The following is a 13,666-nucleotide window of genomic DNA, read 5'->3' as shown; positions in this document are numbered from 1 at the left end:
TGTAATTTACAAGGACATTTTGGCTGAAATTGAGATGTATGGAAAATCCATGGTTTGTGAAAAACTGTTTCGGATCTGGATCATGCCGATGAAGTGGCGGGCGCTCGTTAATTGTACTCGTAGATATTATGAAGTCAGAGTGGTAGATGACCAAAATAATTCCTTAACTACATGGTCCCATGAGTTTGTCTTGATTCTTGATAAGTTTCTTGTACAATTTGTGAAATTTAGACTGTTCTGATTTGAATTGCAGGAACCAAAAATTGAAAATTCAGCATTAGGATGGTTATGGTTATGTTAACGCACTTTTTGCGTGTGAAATACAACAGCTGTTGACAAACCATCAAAAAGTTGATATTTTACGATTTTATAGAAATAAAAGTTTCAGTTTTTTTAAACAGCTACAAATACAATAGACACGTCAGTTTTATAAAGGAACGTTCAGCGTCGTTTGGTGTGAACCTGTGTTCTCGTATTGTGAAGCAACAGGTACTTAGAGTGATCTGGTTACACTTTTGACAATGCGAACGAATCTTCACTCCTTTACAGAGACGATGTTGAGCGGAGTTCCGATCAGATAACGCCAGCGTCCGCTTTCATACAATAGCAATTTAAAACTTATTCGTAATCAAATCGCTTCGAGATTTTTGCAGTTTTATTGTTATAGTTTCTTTAAGTTTAGCTAAAGCTTTAAAAAATCATGTGCAGGAAAATGATATTCAACAGGATTGTAATGAAATTCTTAAACTTTTTTAAAGGGATTTTTTAGATTTGATTGATATAAATTTTGTTATTTTAATTAATGCTCATTACCAAATCGTTGTTTTGTTATAGCCAGTTTTAGCTACCTACGTATTTTTTTTAAAGTTTGGTACCGATAGTTAGCTCTTTTATGTATGCTAGTTGTACAAGAATCTATACGTAAGTAGGTATACCTATACCTATAATTATGTGTTTTGTACTTATTTAAACACTCAAACATTATCTATGCTTAAATTTGATTGCTGTATTCTTTTGATTTCTTATCAATCACACTAATATTACAAAGGCGAAAGCTTATGTGTAAATGTGTATGTTCGTTCCTTCATTATGCTGCGGCTACTGAAGCGATTTGGCTAAAATTTGGAATGGAAATAGATTTTACTCTGGATTATCACATAGGCAAGCCGCGGGCGTCTGCTAGTTTGTTTATATTTTTACTTATATTTGCATTCCGAAAAAAACCATGGTTCCCGCGGGATTTGTGAAAAACCGAACCACCACGCGGTCGAAGTCGCAAGCGTCTGCTAGTTTGTTTATATATTTACTTACCTACAATTCTTTGTTCTACTGATTGCCAACAATAAATTTACGCAAATATTTTAGTCATAATTATTGCAATATTAATGTAAATGCATTAATATTGCAATAATTATGACTAAAATATTTGCGTAGTATTAAATGAACAAAATGCACGTCTACCGACTTAAAATACCTTTCGTTGGTATCAAAGAGCTGCCGTGGGTGCTCGGCGCTATAATAGCTGGAACTCGACACCGGCGGTGCCTTGTGCAACTGGCCACAATGCTGCTTTCATCGACGGTCCGCCAAAAGACAGGAAGTGAAGGACAACGCACGATACAACCAATTACCCGCCCCCGACATATGAAACCTGTAATTAGTGTAAAATATCTGAGATTGAACGGAAGCGTATTGCGTTTGATCGCTTTTTAACTGACTTAGACTTGGTGGAAGTTTTTATTCTGCTCTATACGGGTAGGATAGAGCCTCAGCTTATCGGTAAGAGCGGTCGGATTCATCACCGAGGGGTGGTGGTTCGATCCCCGTCCTGTTGGTCTATTGTTGTATCCACTCTTGATACAGTCTTTCCCGACTATAGATGGAGGGGAATGGGGATATTGGTTTTATCTAAAAGATATGGCAAATATTTTTTTTAAAGAAAAGTCCCAAAATAGTTTAAACCTTTTACCTACCTAATATAACCGTAATCATAATTTAGAATTATGTTATAGATACCTAATAGACAACTTGACGTGCTCTCCGAGAGACGGGGGTGATGTACCACCCAACTACCCAAATCCGCGGGCTAAAAAATTTCATAGAAAAAAAGAATAGAAAACTTTGTATGTCATAGTCCCGATATCGAAGCCAAGACCTCATGATCCCAAACCACATATCCTAACCACTGGATCATCGAAGCGGTCACTTCTGACCTTACACAGTTAATAATACTTACGAATTTATTGTCATCACATGGCATGACGTGCCGACATTTCGGCTGCCTCGTCCTGAGGCGACGTTTTTTCATTGCGTTCACAAAAACACAGTAGCCCTCGAGATTTATGGCGTGAACGATCATAGCGCATTAGTAGTTACATTGTCCACTGCATGGGCCTTTTGTGTTGACCAGTCCTCGCACAGCGCACGACAGTAGCATTGCAGACTTTTGTAAATTTATAAAACTACAGCGCTCAGTGCTTTTGCGTTTTTGGTTCAGTAAACGACTGTGTTTTAAAAGCATTGCAGCGCTTTACGGTGAAACGGGTTGTCTCTCTGGCTATTGTTCTATGCAGTCGTAAACATGTCGACAGGTTATTGCATTTATAATTGTTACCATGGGTGTAAGGTTTTGTACATTCCGATTTTACAGTAGCCACTTGCTTCTTTCTGGGAAATACTAATGGGTTTCTATAGCTTCAGTTTAATTGTCTGTCTAAAATAACTGGTAGTCACAGGTACTTTGTCTACAAGTGCACTAGGAATGTCGCTAAGCGCTTGGCAGTCTTGACAGTAACGTAAGGGTAAGGACTTATGCTATGAAATACTTTATTTTCTGGGATCCGTGAATCATTTTTTTTAAAACAATTGATTACTATTAAGTTAATCCTCCGTGAGTAGCTTAATCTTGATGAGACACTCAACTTTTTTAATTACGAAAAGTCTTGATTTTGGTAGCTAATTGGGTTTGGTAATGAAAATTTCTGAGCGTCGCAACGAGATAATGCACCACGCAATTTGTTAATAAAAGTAATTTGGTGCATTAAGTGCATAAAAATGAATATTTTTTAGTTAAAAGAACATTAGTTATGCATGGCTCCTATAAGTGAACTTGTCAACACCTTGAAGTTATGGGAAATACTGTGTATGTGCCAAAGAGGAAATGTGTGTCTATTTATAACGACGCCTATTAAAAAAACTTTTTTTTAACATACTTGGAAGGTACCTAGTACCTACTTACTTAGGTAGATATTAATTTTTAAAAAACTTTTTAATTTAATTTACTTAGAAGGTACCTATAAAATATTTTAAAATCAGATTTAAAGGAAATTTAGATCTCCTGTGAGAGCGCGGTGATGTTAAAACAAAAGCAAGCGGAACGATTTAACAAACTGCTATATTTTAACAACGTATAATTAAAGGTTTGGCCTCTCTCGGATATGCATAAATCATGCGTCTGCCGCGAACTGCCGACCGAAATAGAGAAAAAATTAAAAGCATTAAGCGTCTGGGAGATACGGACAGACAAAATAATAATTATTCGTTCTGTAGCTAGACGTATTCGGGTATTGAGATCTGATTAACTGCGCGTGAGAAAAGTCATTTCCAATAGAAAAAGTAATTAAATGTAATTAGGTTTTCAAGAACAAAATGAGAGAAAAAGATAAACACTACTAAGATTGGCTGGTGGGAGGCTTTGACTACGGCTAGTTACCACCCTACCGGCAAACATGTACCGCCAAGCGATTTAGCGTTCCGATACGATGCCGTGTAGAAACCGAAAGGAGTGTGGATTTTCATGCACCTCCTGACAAGATAGTCCGCTTCCATATTAGATTGCATCATCACTTACCATCACGTGAGATTGTAGTCAAGGGCTAACTTGTAAAGAATAAAAAAAAAAGATTTTCAACAAAGAGACAGAACTTGAAGATTTTTTATAAATTTTTATTCTGAAATCACGAGTATATGATTTCAGAATAAAAATGATCTGTATAATACTTATACTAATTTGTCTAGTATTTTTTAATAATATAGTTTAAAAAAAAATATTACTTTACATTTCACTAATTTTGTTCTATGACTTTTATTGTTTCTTTGATGTGTGGATCTTTCCCTCTCGTAGAACGTTATTATTTCTTTAATAGTAATTATATTTTCAGCAGCGTAATCTGTAGAGGGCGCCTTGGTAAAATGAATTAACCATACGACCCGTACGTGAAGCTGTTCTAAGCTTTCGCGTCACTCGCCGCTAAGAAATCTCAAAAGCTCATAAGTCACGGGCGGGGCGGGAGGCTGCGCCGGGGTGCGCGCGCGCCGGCGGGCCGCGGGGCGGGGGGAGAGGCAACAACCACTCGTTACGTGTATCCCAAGCCAGTTATTAAAAACGTCTCGACGCGAGCGGTGTGCCGCCCTGTAATTATCCAGTTGAATGTTCTTACGCTACGTTGTCAACACCGGAAATGCAATACGTGGATCCGCCCGCGCAACAGGTCCGTCCGCCCGCCTACGCCTACTATTATAGCGTTTTGATGATTTAACAACCTACTTATTTGCTATTATTGAGCGATTAAATTAAAGTTTTAATGTTTTAGTAACCAATGGAGTTTGGATATTTAATTGTGTTATTAATTCAGTGAAGTCGTTCTAGAAAGTTTAAAAATTGAAGTGTTATTAAATGTGTTTAATTATTGTTTTCTGTTATTACAGATGATGAACGTAATGAGCGGCTACGGTTGCGGCTACGGGCGCAGTGACGCGCTGTCACCCGCCTCCGACTTGTCCTCATGCAGCAGCGCTTCCTCGGGCGCGTGGTGCGGCGCCCCCTGGCGGGAATTGCCGCCTTATCCACAGTACTCGCCGTACTGGCCCGCGGCGACCGCCCCGGAGGACGCCCGCGAGTTGCAGCGCCGCTGCGCGAAGTGCCGCTGCCCGAACTGCCTCACCGAAGCGGCAGGCTTCGGCCCCAACTTCGGCAAGGACGGTGCGAAACGAGAACACGTCTGTCATGTGCCCGGTTGTGGAAAAGTTTACGGAAAAACGTCACACTTAAAGGCCCATCTTCGTTGGCACACCGGCGAGCGACCTTTTGTCTGCAACTGGCTGTTCTGCGGAAAAAGATTCACTCGCTCAGATGAGCTGCAGCGACACCTCCGCACTCACACCGGAGAGAAGCGATTCGCTTGTCAATTGTGCACTAAACGTTTCATGCGCTCCGACCACCTCGCGAAACATGTGAAGACTCACGCTAACGTTACGAGGAAATCGAAGAAAGCTAAAGAAGACGACGCGAAAGCGGACTCCCCGAAACCGAGCGATGAAAAAGTAGAGAAGCAACCCAACGAGACAGTTGTTCCAGCTGTGTCAATCGGAAGTTCGCATTACGGCACGGTGCCAGCGGTGACTGCGCCTAAACAGATGTTGAACTACGGCACAGTAGCTCCGCAAGTGATGCAGGGTACTCCGGCTACTTACAACAATAACGCCGTGTTTACAAGCGGCAGCGTTATGTACGGAAGCGGTTGGTGTCCGGAGATGCGTCAAGAGTCTTACTACGCCCGTCCGCCAGCTAGAGACCCTCGGCTCTACCAGCAGTATACACCGCTCACAGCCTACCAGTGCGGTTCTAAGGATAACAGTTACGCCATGTTCCAAGGACATTACAACTTACAGCCGCCGGTGGCCATTGGACAATAAATTGAACAGTGTTGTGTGTTTTGTGCCTTAATTAAAACAATGAAACGTGAGCCGTACCATTCGTTAGTATTACGTATACGTAAGTGTTAATTTTAAGTTACCAGGAATTAAAATGTGATGCCTTGACAGAGTGTATATTTTTTACTTTTTAAATAAAACTTTTACAATTAATTGATCTTTTATTTATTTCACATTGAGCTTTTTGTTAAAATAAAATGTATAAGAATCACAAAAGCAAACTATTTACATATCAATACTTGTGTTTGTTCAATTATTTCAATGACTGACCTAGCTAGTTGATTCATAAGTGTTACAATAATAATTTATTAGATATTAAAAAGTCATATTATATTAGTAAATTAACAATTAATTTATTTTCCTCTTTTAATTATTGTCATTTTTTATTTGTTTAATTTTACAATAATATTAAAACTACGTACCTATTACATACTTGACTTAACTATATAAAGCTATTATATTAACTGCATATTATTAAAATAAAAAAGGAAATATAGTAAGTTTACTAAATTTAAAAATTAAATTATATTTTATTTAAGTCTTATTAGGAAATAAGACTTTATTATTTGCCCAATGCGGTCGAAAGTTTCAAAAGAAAATAATCAACTTTTTGTGTATACATCAACCAAAGTCTGAATTTAAAACTATAAATATGTTAGATTACTCTTGTTAAATTAATATTTATTACAAAACTCGTGATAATCTATAAAGAGGTAAAATTATTTATTTGTTTGTTTGTTGGCCCGAAGCATAAGCCAAGTGAAGCTAAGCCGTTTTAAAATTATTTCACCAAAAGAAAGTTACTTTATCAGCGAGTAACAGGCCGTAATAATTTTACTGAATGGGAATGTAGAGTAGTCCACACTGTCCAACGGGATTTGTTAGTAATTTATAAAAACCACGTAAAATCCGCTGTCTACAACTTCAAGTTGCTACGAAGCGCTACGAAAACCGTAGCAAACATGCTCGATTCGTGTAAGTTTCTTTAATTTCTGTAGAGAGTATTATTTATTATTATTATTATATTATCCATAAACGTTTCTACTTTTTATACAATCAATACTCAAAACATATAAATAAAATTGAGGTGTCTGTCTGCCACAACAGTGTTTTCACATATCCTTATAATCATTTACACGATACTAGAACACAATCATCATGGCATTTTAACACAAAAACCAAAAATAGACAGAGCTAGAATATAAAGCCTATTGAACCGGTGATCTACGTACCTACCTAGAGTACGTCGTCATCTAATTCATCATCATCATCTGCGATTGTAGGCAAGCACTACCTTCATTAATGCCCGAGAAGCATAATGTGTCTTAGACCGTTCGATTCCCACATGTGTAAAATATTCATATTCATTCATGTTTTCATGATTTATATGATTGATTGATGACATGATGTAATGCATATTATGTACAAATATTCATCTACCTATAAGACAAGCTAGACTCACCTACTTTGAGCGATGTGTGTATAATTGACCTATTAATTAATTTTTTTTGTCGGTCCATGTACTAAGAAAATGAAATGGCTCAAAGTCATACAGCGGGCGGTGAAACAAGCTATGCTATTTCTGCGTGATCGAATCAGAAATGAGGAGATCCGTAGAAGAACCAAAGTCACCGACATAGCTCAACGAGTCGCGAAGCTGAAGTAGCAATGGATGGGGCACATAGTTCGAAGAGCCGATGGACGTTGGAGTCCCAATGTGCTGGAATGGGTCCCAAGGTGCTGGTATGGCGATCACGTCCAAGCGCAGTGTTGGTCGACCAGGTGGGCTGACGGCATCAAGCGAGTGGCTGAAAGCAGGCGGTTCAGGATTGTGATGTTTTGAAGTTCCTACAAAAGGCCTACGTCCTGCAGTAGACGTCCATTAGCTGATAAGATGATGATGATGATTTATTTATTTAATGAATAAACGTCGAAACGGTAATCGTAGCACATTTTTGGAAAGAAATTATTTGCCACGTTTTAAATCTCGCTGTGCATTAAAAATGTTAGTTGTTAGTATCATTTTAAATATAATTATCAGCCCATCTCTCTTCTAAAGGAACGAGGAATTTTGCGGTTTGGCCCACAACGCCACTCCGAGCTGGAGGACAATGCAGGTAGGTACCTAATGTAATAGGATCACAAATTATAGATAATTTTAATTAAATAGCTAATTTGCTATTTAATTATGCAGGATATATACATGTAGGTGGCAAATTTGCCGAGACTTAAGTTCAATTTGTTTAAAGATAGGTAGGTATACCTAGTAGATACGATGTTGTTGTTCTTATAAGTGATAACGACAAAGATCCATGGTAATAATCAGCTCTGCTTTCTTCTGCGCACAAGGCAGGATAATATACCTAAACTGTAGGTGAGTACATTATAAATAAATCCGAGTGTCTTGTCGGTTTTATAATAGAGTCTGCTCTTCAAACCGATGGTAGAGTCTATACTCACTGCCAGACTTGTCTTTTCATAAGTGCTTGAATAATATCTACCTACTTAAAATAAATTAATTTGAATCTATAATCCAAACATTTCGCTCGCTGATGCACGTGGGAGTTCCGGCCGCTCGTCACAAGATGTCGCTAGGCGTCGCGCGGCGCGGCGAGCGTCGGCACTGGCAGCGCGGCCAAGGCGTAATTGCAGATAGCTATTATCTGGGCGGCGCTCGGCGCGCATGGCGGCCGCGGTGCGAGCGGGATGCACTCGATAATACGTAAAACAAAACGAGGGAGTAATGATGGTAAAAAACGAGCACGCAAATTATAGTGAGAAATGAGGCAGCCGGTAGCGGTGGGGGCTCTGGGACGGTGGGGGCCGGCGCGCGGCAGTCGCGATCGCTCGGCGCTTGCAGACCGCCCGCGCCGCCTGCGCCGCGAGTGAGTGAGTGAGTGAGTGACATGCGCCTGCTCGCCGGACAGCCATGAGCGGCAAGGGCTCCTCCTCACCGGACCTGCTCATGAACGTGAGTCCGGCGCACACCACATGCTGATCACTAACTCACCAATACAACCCTTAGACCTGAATATCTCTATCTTAAGGACTTAACACCGTGACCGATCACCTGCTGGATTATTGTTAGACTCACTCATAACACTGTCTTTATGAGTAATTGGAGAGAAATTAGACTAAGTAATATTCAAAAATATAGCTAATTTTATTTAAACGGTGGTTAGTAACGGTGGTTAGTAACGCTGAGGATCAGCGTTACTAACCACCCTAAACAACAACACAATCTCAGTCTTTCAGATTACGTACAAAAGTAGAGTTTTCTAAAGATATCTTTCACTGAAGATTCCTTAGATACAGAAGATGAGACATTGCTTAAATAGCTTCTCGATACACTAATACTATAAACTCCTTAGGCGTTTTGATTTCACGGTATATTGACTTTAATTTTTGGATGAAATCTCAGTCAAAATAGACGAGTTTATAAAACTGGCTGTTAGTCACAGGACCCGAGGGTGTTGTCGATTTAGCACGCACCATAAGCGGAACCGGGCCGTCCCTCGAGCCTCAACCTCTATTACTATTCATGGACCCTCCCGGGTCGAGTGGCCCCAGAGGAGCCATCGCGCGGAATTTGAACCCAACTATTTGGAAGATTTCTTCATGGCCTCTGCGTTCAATTTTATGGAATAAACATAGGCGCGAATTAATGGGTTAAACAATTGGTTAATTTACTAAAAATGAGTAGACAAAAATATAGACATAATGGCTAACATTTTCTCAGACTTTTCAAACTAAATCTGTCGAGATTAAGAAAGTCAAATATGGATAAAAAATCATATGCATTTTATTTATTAAATCTAGGTACTCCATTATCAAAAAAAGTTCCGTAGATCATATTATTTTACTAATATGATCTACGGAACTTTTTTTGATAATGGAGTAGATTTAATAAATAAAATGCATATTATTTTTTTTTGTCTTTAGAGTCTCTAATTCTAATAAACATCTGAAATGTCTCAAGATCCACTCAGGTAGATTTATTGTAACGACCATCCCATTAACATTTCCCGTGAAATCGAGAAACGAGAAAACGACGTGGAACCGCCATTTATTTATGTATAAAGCAATATTTGTGACGCAAATGTTATTGTTATTACCTAAGAATTGCCCATTAAAGTTAGCTCCAAACATTACCGACACCTCGTAAAAACTACCGAAATGTTAATTCAATTAAGCGAAATCAAATAAATAAAGGCCGGCAGTGTATTCGGGCCCGTGTCCAATTCTTAATGACACATAGAGCCTTCGTCCATTTTCTACTCAATTTCCTTTTCATATTAGTTTAATCTAAAAGCAGGACTACTGGCGCCAAAAATTATGAACCGACGGCCGTGTCGGGCGCTCCTAATCTGTTTAGTATTGTAGAGCGCTCGGCCCCTTTGTGCGGTGAAAAAAGGAAGAAATTTATGCTTTTCGGCATCGTGTGTGAGTTTTTTGTGGGAATGTAATTAATAATTCGGCGGCAAAACTAACAGTGTTTTCGTTGTAGCGACCGCGTGATTGATGTGCGATGGACGGGACAATTAGTTCATGAAACGGGCTAATATGCTTTGTCTTTTACTTGACGATTTGTTCTGGTTGTTTAGCGGGCGGTTGAGGACTAAGATTTTGTTATGGGAGCGCGTTACATATGTAAAGGATGCTGTAAGGACATCCTGGATATTTTTGATATACGTAGATGTCTAGGACATTTGTGAAATATTCTACAAATTTTATGATGGTACAATTTTACGACTGTTCGTATATCAATTGAGAGAATAATTATTAACACTTCCTGTCTATGTATGTACGAAGCATGGTCTAAATGAGACATTCGTGAAGATTTATCACCTCATAAACAAAAGTTTTAAAAATAGAAAAAGTATAAATTATTAATTACTTAGAAATAATTTTAAAAGTGAAAAATTGACATTACACCTACCTACTAAATCCTTATCCGACTTGAAATACTAATAAATAAATTTCTTATAAATATTTTCTTATAAATTTGAATTTAATAAAATATTTTGAAGTCTTTTATACTTATTTAAAAATAACATTAAATTATTAATTTCAAAATAAAATTAATTTACAATTATTATTATAAGTACATGTATGCAGTTGTGGTAATAAAATCAGTGTATTAAAATTTCGAAACCAGTTTCAAAACTGATAGGTAGGTACCTTCGTGAATGTGGGATGCGTAGGCACAGATGCATTTTACAAGTCACGATGCTTTCCGTGCTTCAGGTGTAGATAACCACGGATATAGGCTACCAAGATGACTGGCAACAACTAAAATACACTTTGGTCATGTTTAAAGATATAATGGCAAATATTCTTTAAAAAAAATCTTTGACTAATTACCATAGGGCCTGCCTCGCTAGACGTTACCATCTGTCAAAAGTATATGATCACGATCTAACGTGTTTAACTGTTTATACAAACTAATTACACGTGTGTGTATTACGATTTAAATTTGTCGTTGTGTGTAACGCACATAGTATATATTTATTGGTGTTAACTATTTTTGATGTGTGAGTTTACGTCGTCCCCCTCAAAAAACGACAGATAATTTTGTTGGTGAATTTGAGTGCGAAACAAGTCCAAAAGTAATTGATCTGATAAACAAATACATAAGTAATTACAAAGTACAGTAAAATATTGAAAATATTCGTTAATTAGATTTGCTAATATACTCGTGCCTACATGAGGGTTTGTTCTTAGAAATAGGAACATGGTTGGCACTCAAGTATGTAAGTATCTAGAATTGTAGATATATAATTATAATAATTACCCGGTTCAGGTTTACTTATTTACTAAATGCAAAAGAGACCTATTTTAAACAGAAATCGTTAATTATTTTTGAAAGTTTTGCCTGATAATATTAAACATGTAGGATAGTCTTTTCAAGAATTACTGCCTTCTTTGTGCACTCTTGATCTAACATTCAAGTGAAAGCTTCATGAGGTTTTGGTCGAAGATTTTGGTTTTAGGACTAAAACGACTGTTGGAACAATAAGTGTAAGTACCTAATACAGGATTTCACGTACTACAAGGGGCCCTTGCAACTTTAGTTAATGAATGTTTTTAATTAAACATATACTTACCTAGGTATTATGAATTTCAAAGGTATTTCTTACTCATTCATTTACCTTTTTGACCCACTATGCAAAAAGAAGGGTATACGTTTATATATACGTTTGACGTTTATGTTCGTCTGTAAGAGGCATAGTAGTTCATATACAGATGGACCGATTGATGCGGTTTCTTTCATTTGAAAGCAAATATACTTGCGGTGGTTCCTACCTATGATCGGTGATTACTCGTATTGTTCCAGCAGTGTAATAGTATCAGCTGTTTTCTAAAATGAGGCATTTTTTAAATAAAACTATATAAGTAAATAATTTTCTTTGATCCAGCTATTGATCCAGTGGAACACCATTTATACTTTTCTGTTAAAACTTATGATGGATAGAACTTCTGGCATAGAAGTCTTCTGGCAAAAACATAATTAGTTATACCTATACTAATTATTTAATGATATTTGGAGGTTTTTAAAGTTTTTAAATTTCAATTATCTGTTATTAAGTAGATAGTAGATATTAGCTTGTTTACTACTATGTAAATACATTGCTCTACACGCTTAAGGTATTAAGATAAACGTTTAAGATTGCAAACTCCTCCGTGTACGTAAGTGCAGTACACTTACATACTGTCACTTGAAAATCCTAATTAAGCGTAGAAAAGTTGTCTTATCTTAATAAGATGGTAGCTTGAGAACGACACAGACGTTATTGACAGCGGCGTAGATCGATATCCTTCTACAATTATTTAGATAGCAGGATACAGGCAATTGAAGCGGGTCCAGTTGCCTCATACGGAGTACCGTTGCTCGGTAGCGCGGCAACATTTTAATTGACCACGCGATGTTGTGCCGCGTCCGACTTTTTCTCCTCAAATTGCTCTAAAGTGCTTAATGAGCGATGCGTGCAATCGTTTCCCCGTACGTGAGGTTGCTCTTATTTTACATAAATAGTTCAGCTCGAACTAATGCCGATTCTCGGTACTGTAATTGCGTTTGTGACAGGCTTCCGTCGCCTTCCAGTGGCCGGCGGTAGAGCGGTGCTGTAGATTGAAACCTGTGATTGCTAGACCTTCGTGGTTTTGTAAGATCTCAAAGTTTGTTAGCTTCTACCATATTTAGGAAAGATCATATATACCATATCATAGATAAACCTAGTACTTTCGATAACAACCATGATCCACTACATAGTTGATATCGCTTTTACTTATGGAAGGAGCATAAAATTAAAAAAAAAATCAAAATTCAAAATTCATTTATTTTAATTTGGCTTAGTTTACAAGCACTTTTGAAACGTCAAATTATGTCATAATTTAATTAAGTGGTGGTGATTACAGTCGAAAACTTAAAATTAAAGTTAATGGTCAAAGAAGAGCCCACAACAAACTCCGCTAAGATTTTTTTTTTACATAAGTTGACAAACTTTTACAAAATGACAAAGGTCTGACAGTCACAGGCCCTTATTCCACTACACGCCAAACGTCTGCGTCGCCAAATTGCAGCTATTTTACATTTATAGCGTAAACAGAGCTGTGCGTGCGCTTGCCGCTTGCTATAGCTATTGATCAGTTTGAAAACACCTATGAAGAACCAAATTTAATTACTCTTAAAATATGTTCCAATTTTTCTTAGGAATACTTTCAAATTAGGTGATATATCTAACTAATTTAACAATTGATCGATAAAGTATGTCTTGAATGGTAATATATATATATACAGGGTGATTCGGTCTTTAGTGCGGATATTTTTTTTCGTGGTTCTGTATCATTAATAGAATATAAATCTACAAACAGTTCGATACATTTTATGTAATTTTTTTTTTAATTTATGTCTCTAAAATAACAAAATAATGTACATATTATTACTAAACAA

General features: G+C 37.5%; 2 protein-coding genes across 3 annotated transcripts in view; both read left to right on the top strand.

The window, feature by feature from the left end:
• Nucleotides 1-4,332: 4,332 nt before the first annotated feature.
• LOC112045366 (transcription factor Sp9-like) lies at nucleotides 4,333-5,858 on the top strand. The gene is made up of 2 exons (XM_024081517.2): nucleotides 4,333-4,490; nucleotides 4,708-5,858. Exons 1-2 carry the CDS (start codon nucleotides 4,461-4,463, stop codon nucleotides 5,692-5,694), a joined length of 1,017 nt encoding a protein of 338 aa, XP_023937285.1. The 5' UTR covers nucleotides 4,333-4,460; the 3' UTR covers nucleotides 5,695-5,858.
• Nucleotides 5,859-8,486: 2,628 nt separating this feature from the next.
• Nucleotides 8,487-13,666, top strand: part of LOC112053460 (transcription factor Sp9) — a 107,088-nt gene continuing 101,908 nt past the window's right edge. The window contains exon 1 of one of the 2 annotated variants that reach the window (XM_052881641.1): nucleotides 8,487-8,683. In XM_052881641.1, coding sequence (XP_052737601.1) covers nucleotides 8,642-8,683 — 42 coding nt within the window. In that variant the 5' untranslated portion in view covers nucleotides 8,487-8,641. The remainder of the gene's footprint in view (nucleotides 8,684-13,666) is intronic. The other variant, XM_052881644.1, reaches the window with a different exon arrangement.

Source organism: Bicyclus anynana, chromosome 5 (assembly GCF_947172395.1).
Source record: "Bicyclus anynana chromosome 5, ilBicAnyn1.1, whole genome shotgun sequence".
In the NCBI taxonomy this organism is placed as follows: domain Eukaryota; kingdom Metazoa; phylum Arthropoda; class Insecta; order Lepidoptera; family Nymphalidae; genus Bicyclus; species Bicyclus anynana.
This window is presented reverse-complemented; position numbering and strand designations above follow the sequence as displayed.

What these genes read in the sequence shown, in the direction of transcription:
- LOC112045366 (XM_024081517.2), top strand. Translation starts at nt 4,461, where the DNA reads ATGCAATACGTGGATCCGCCCGCGCAACAG. An exon ending in TGGATCCGCCCGCGCAACAG is followed by an intron (nt 4,491 to 4,707) that starts GTCCGTCCGCCC and finishes CTGTTATTACAG; the next exon opens with ATGATGAACGTAATGAGCGG.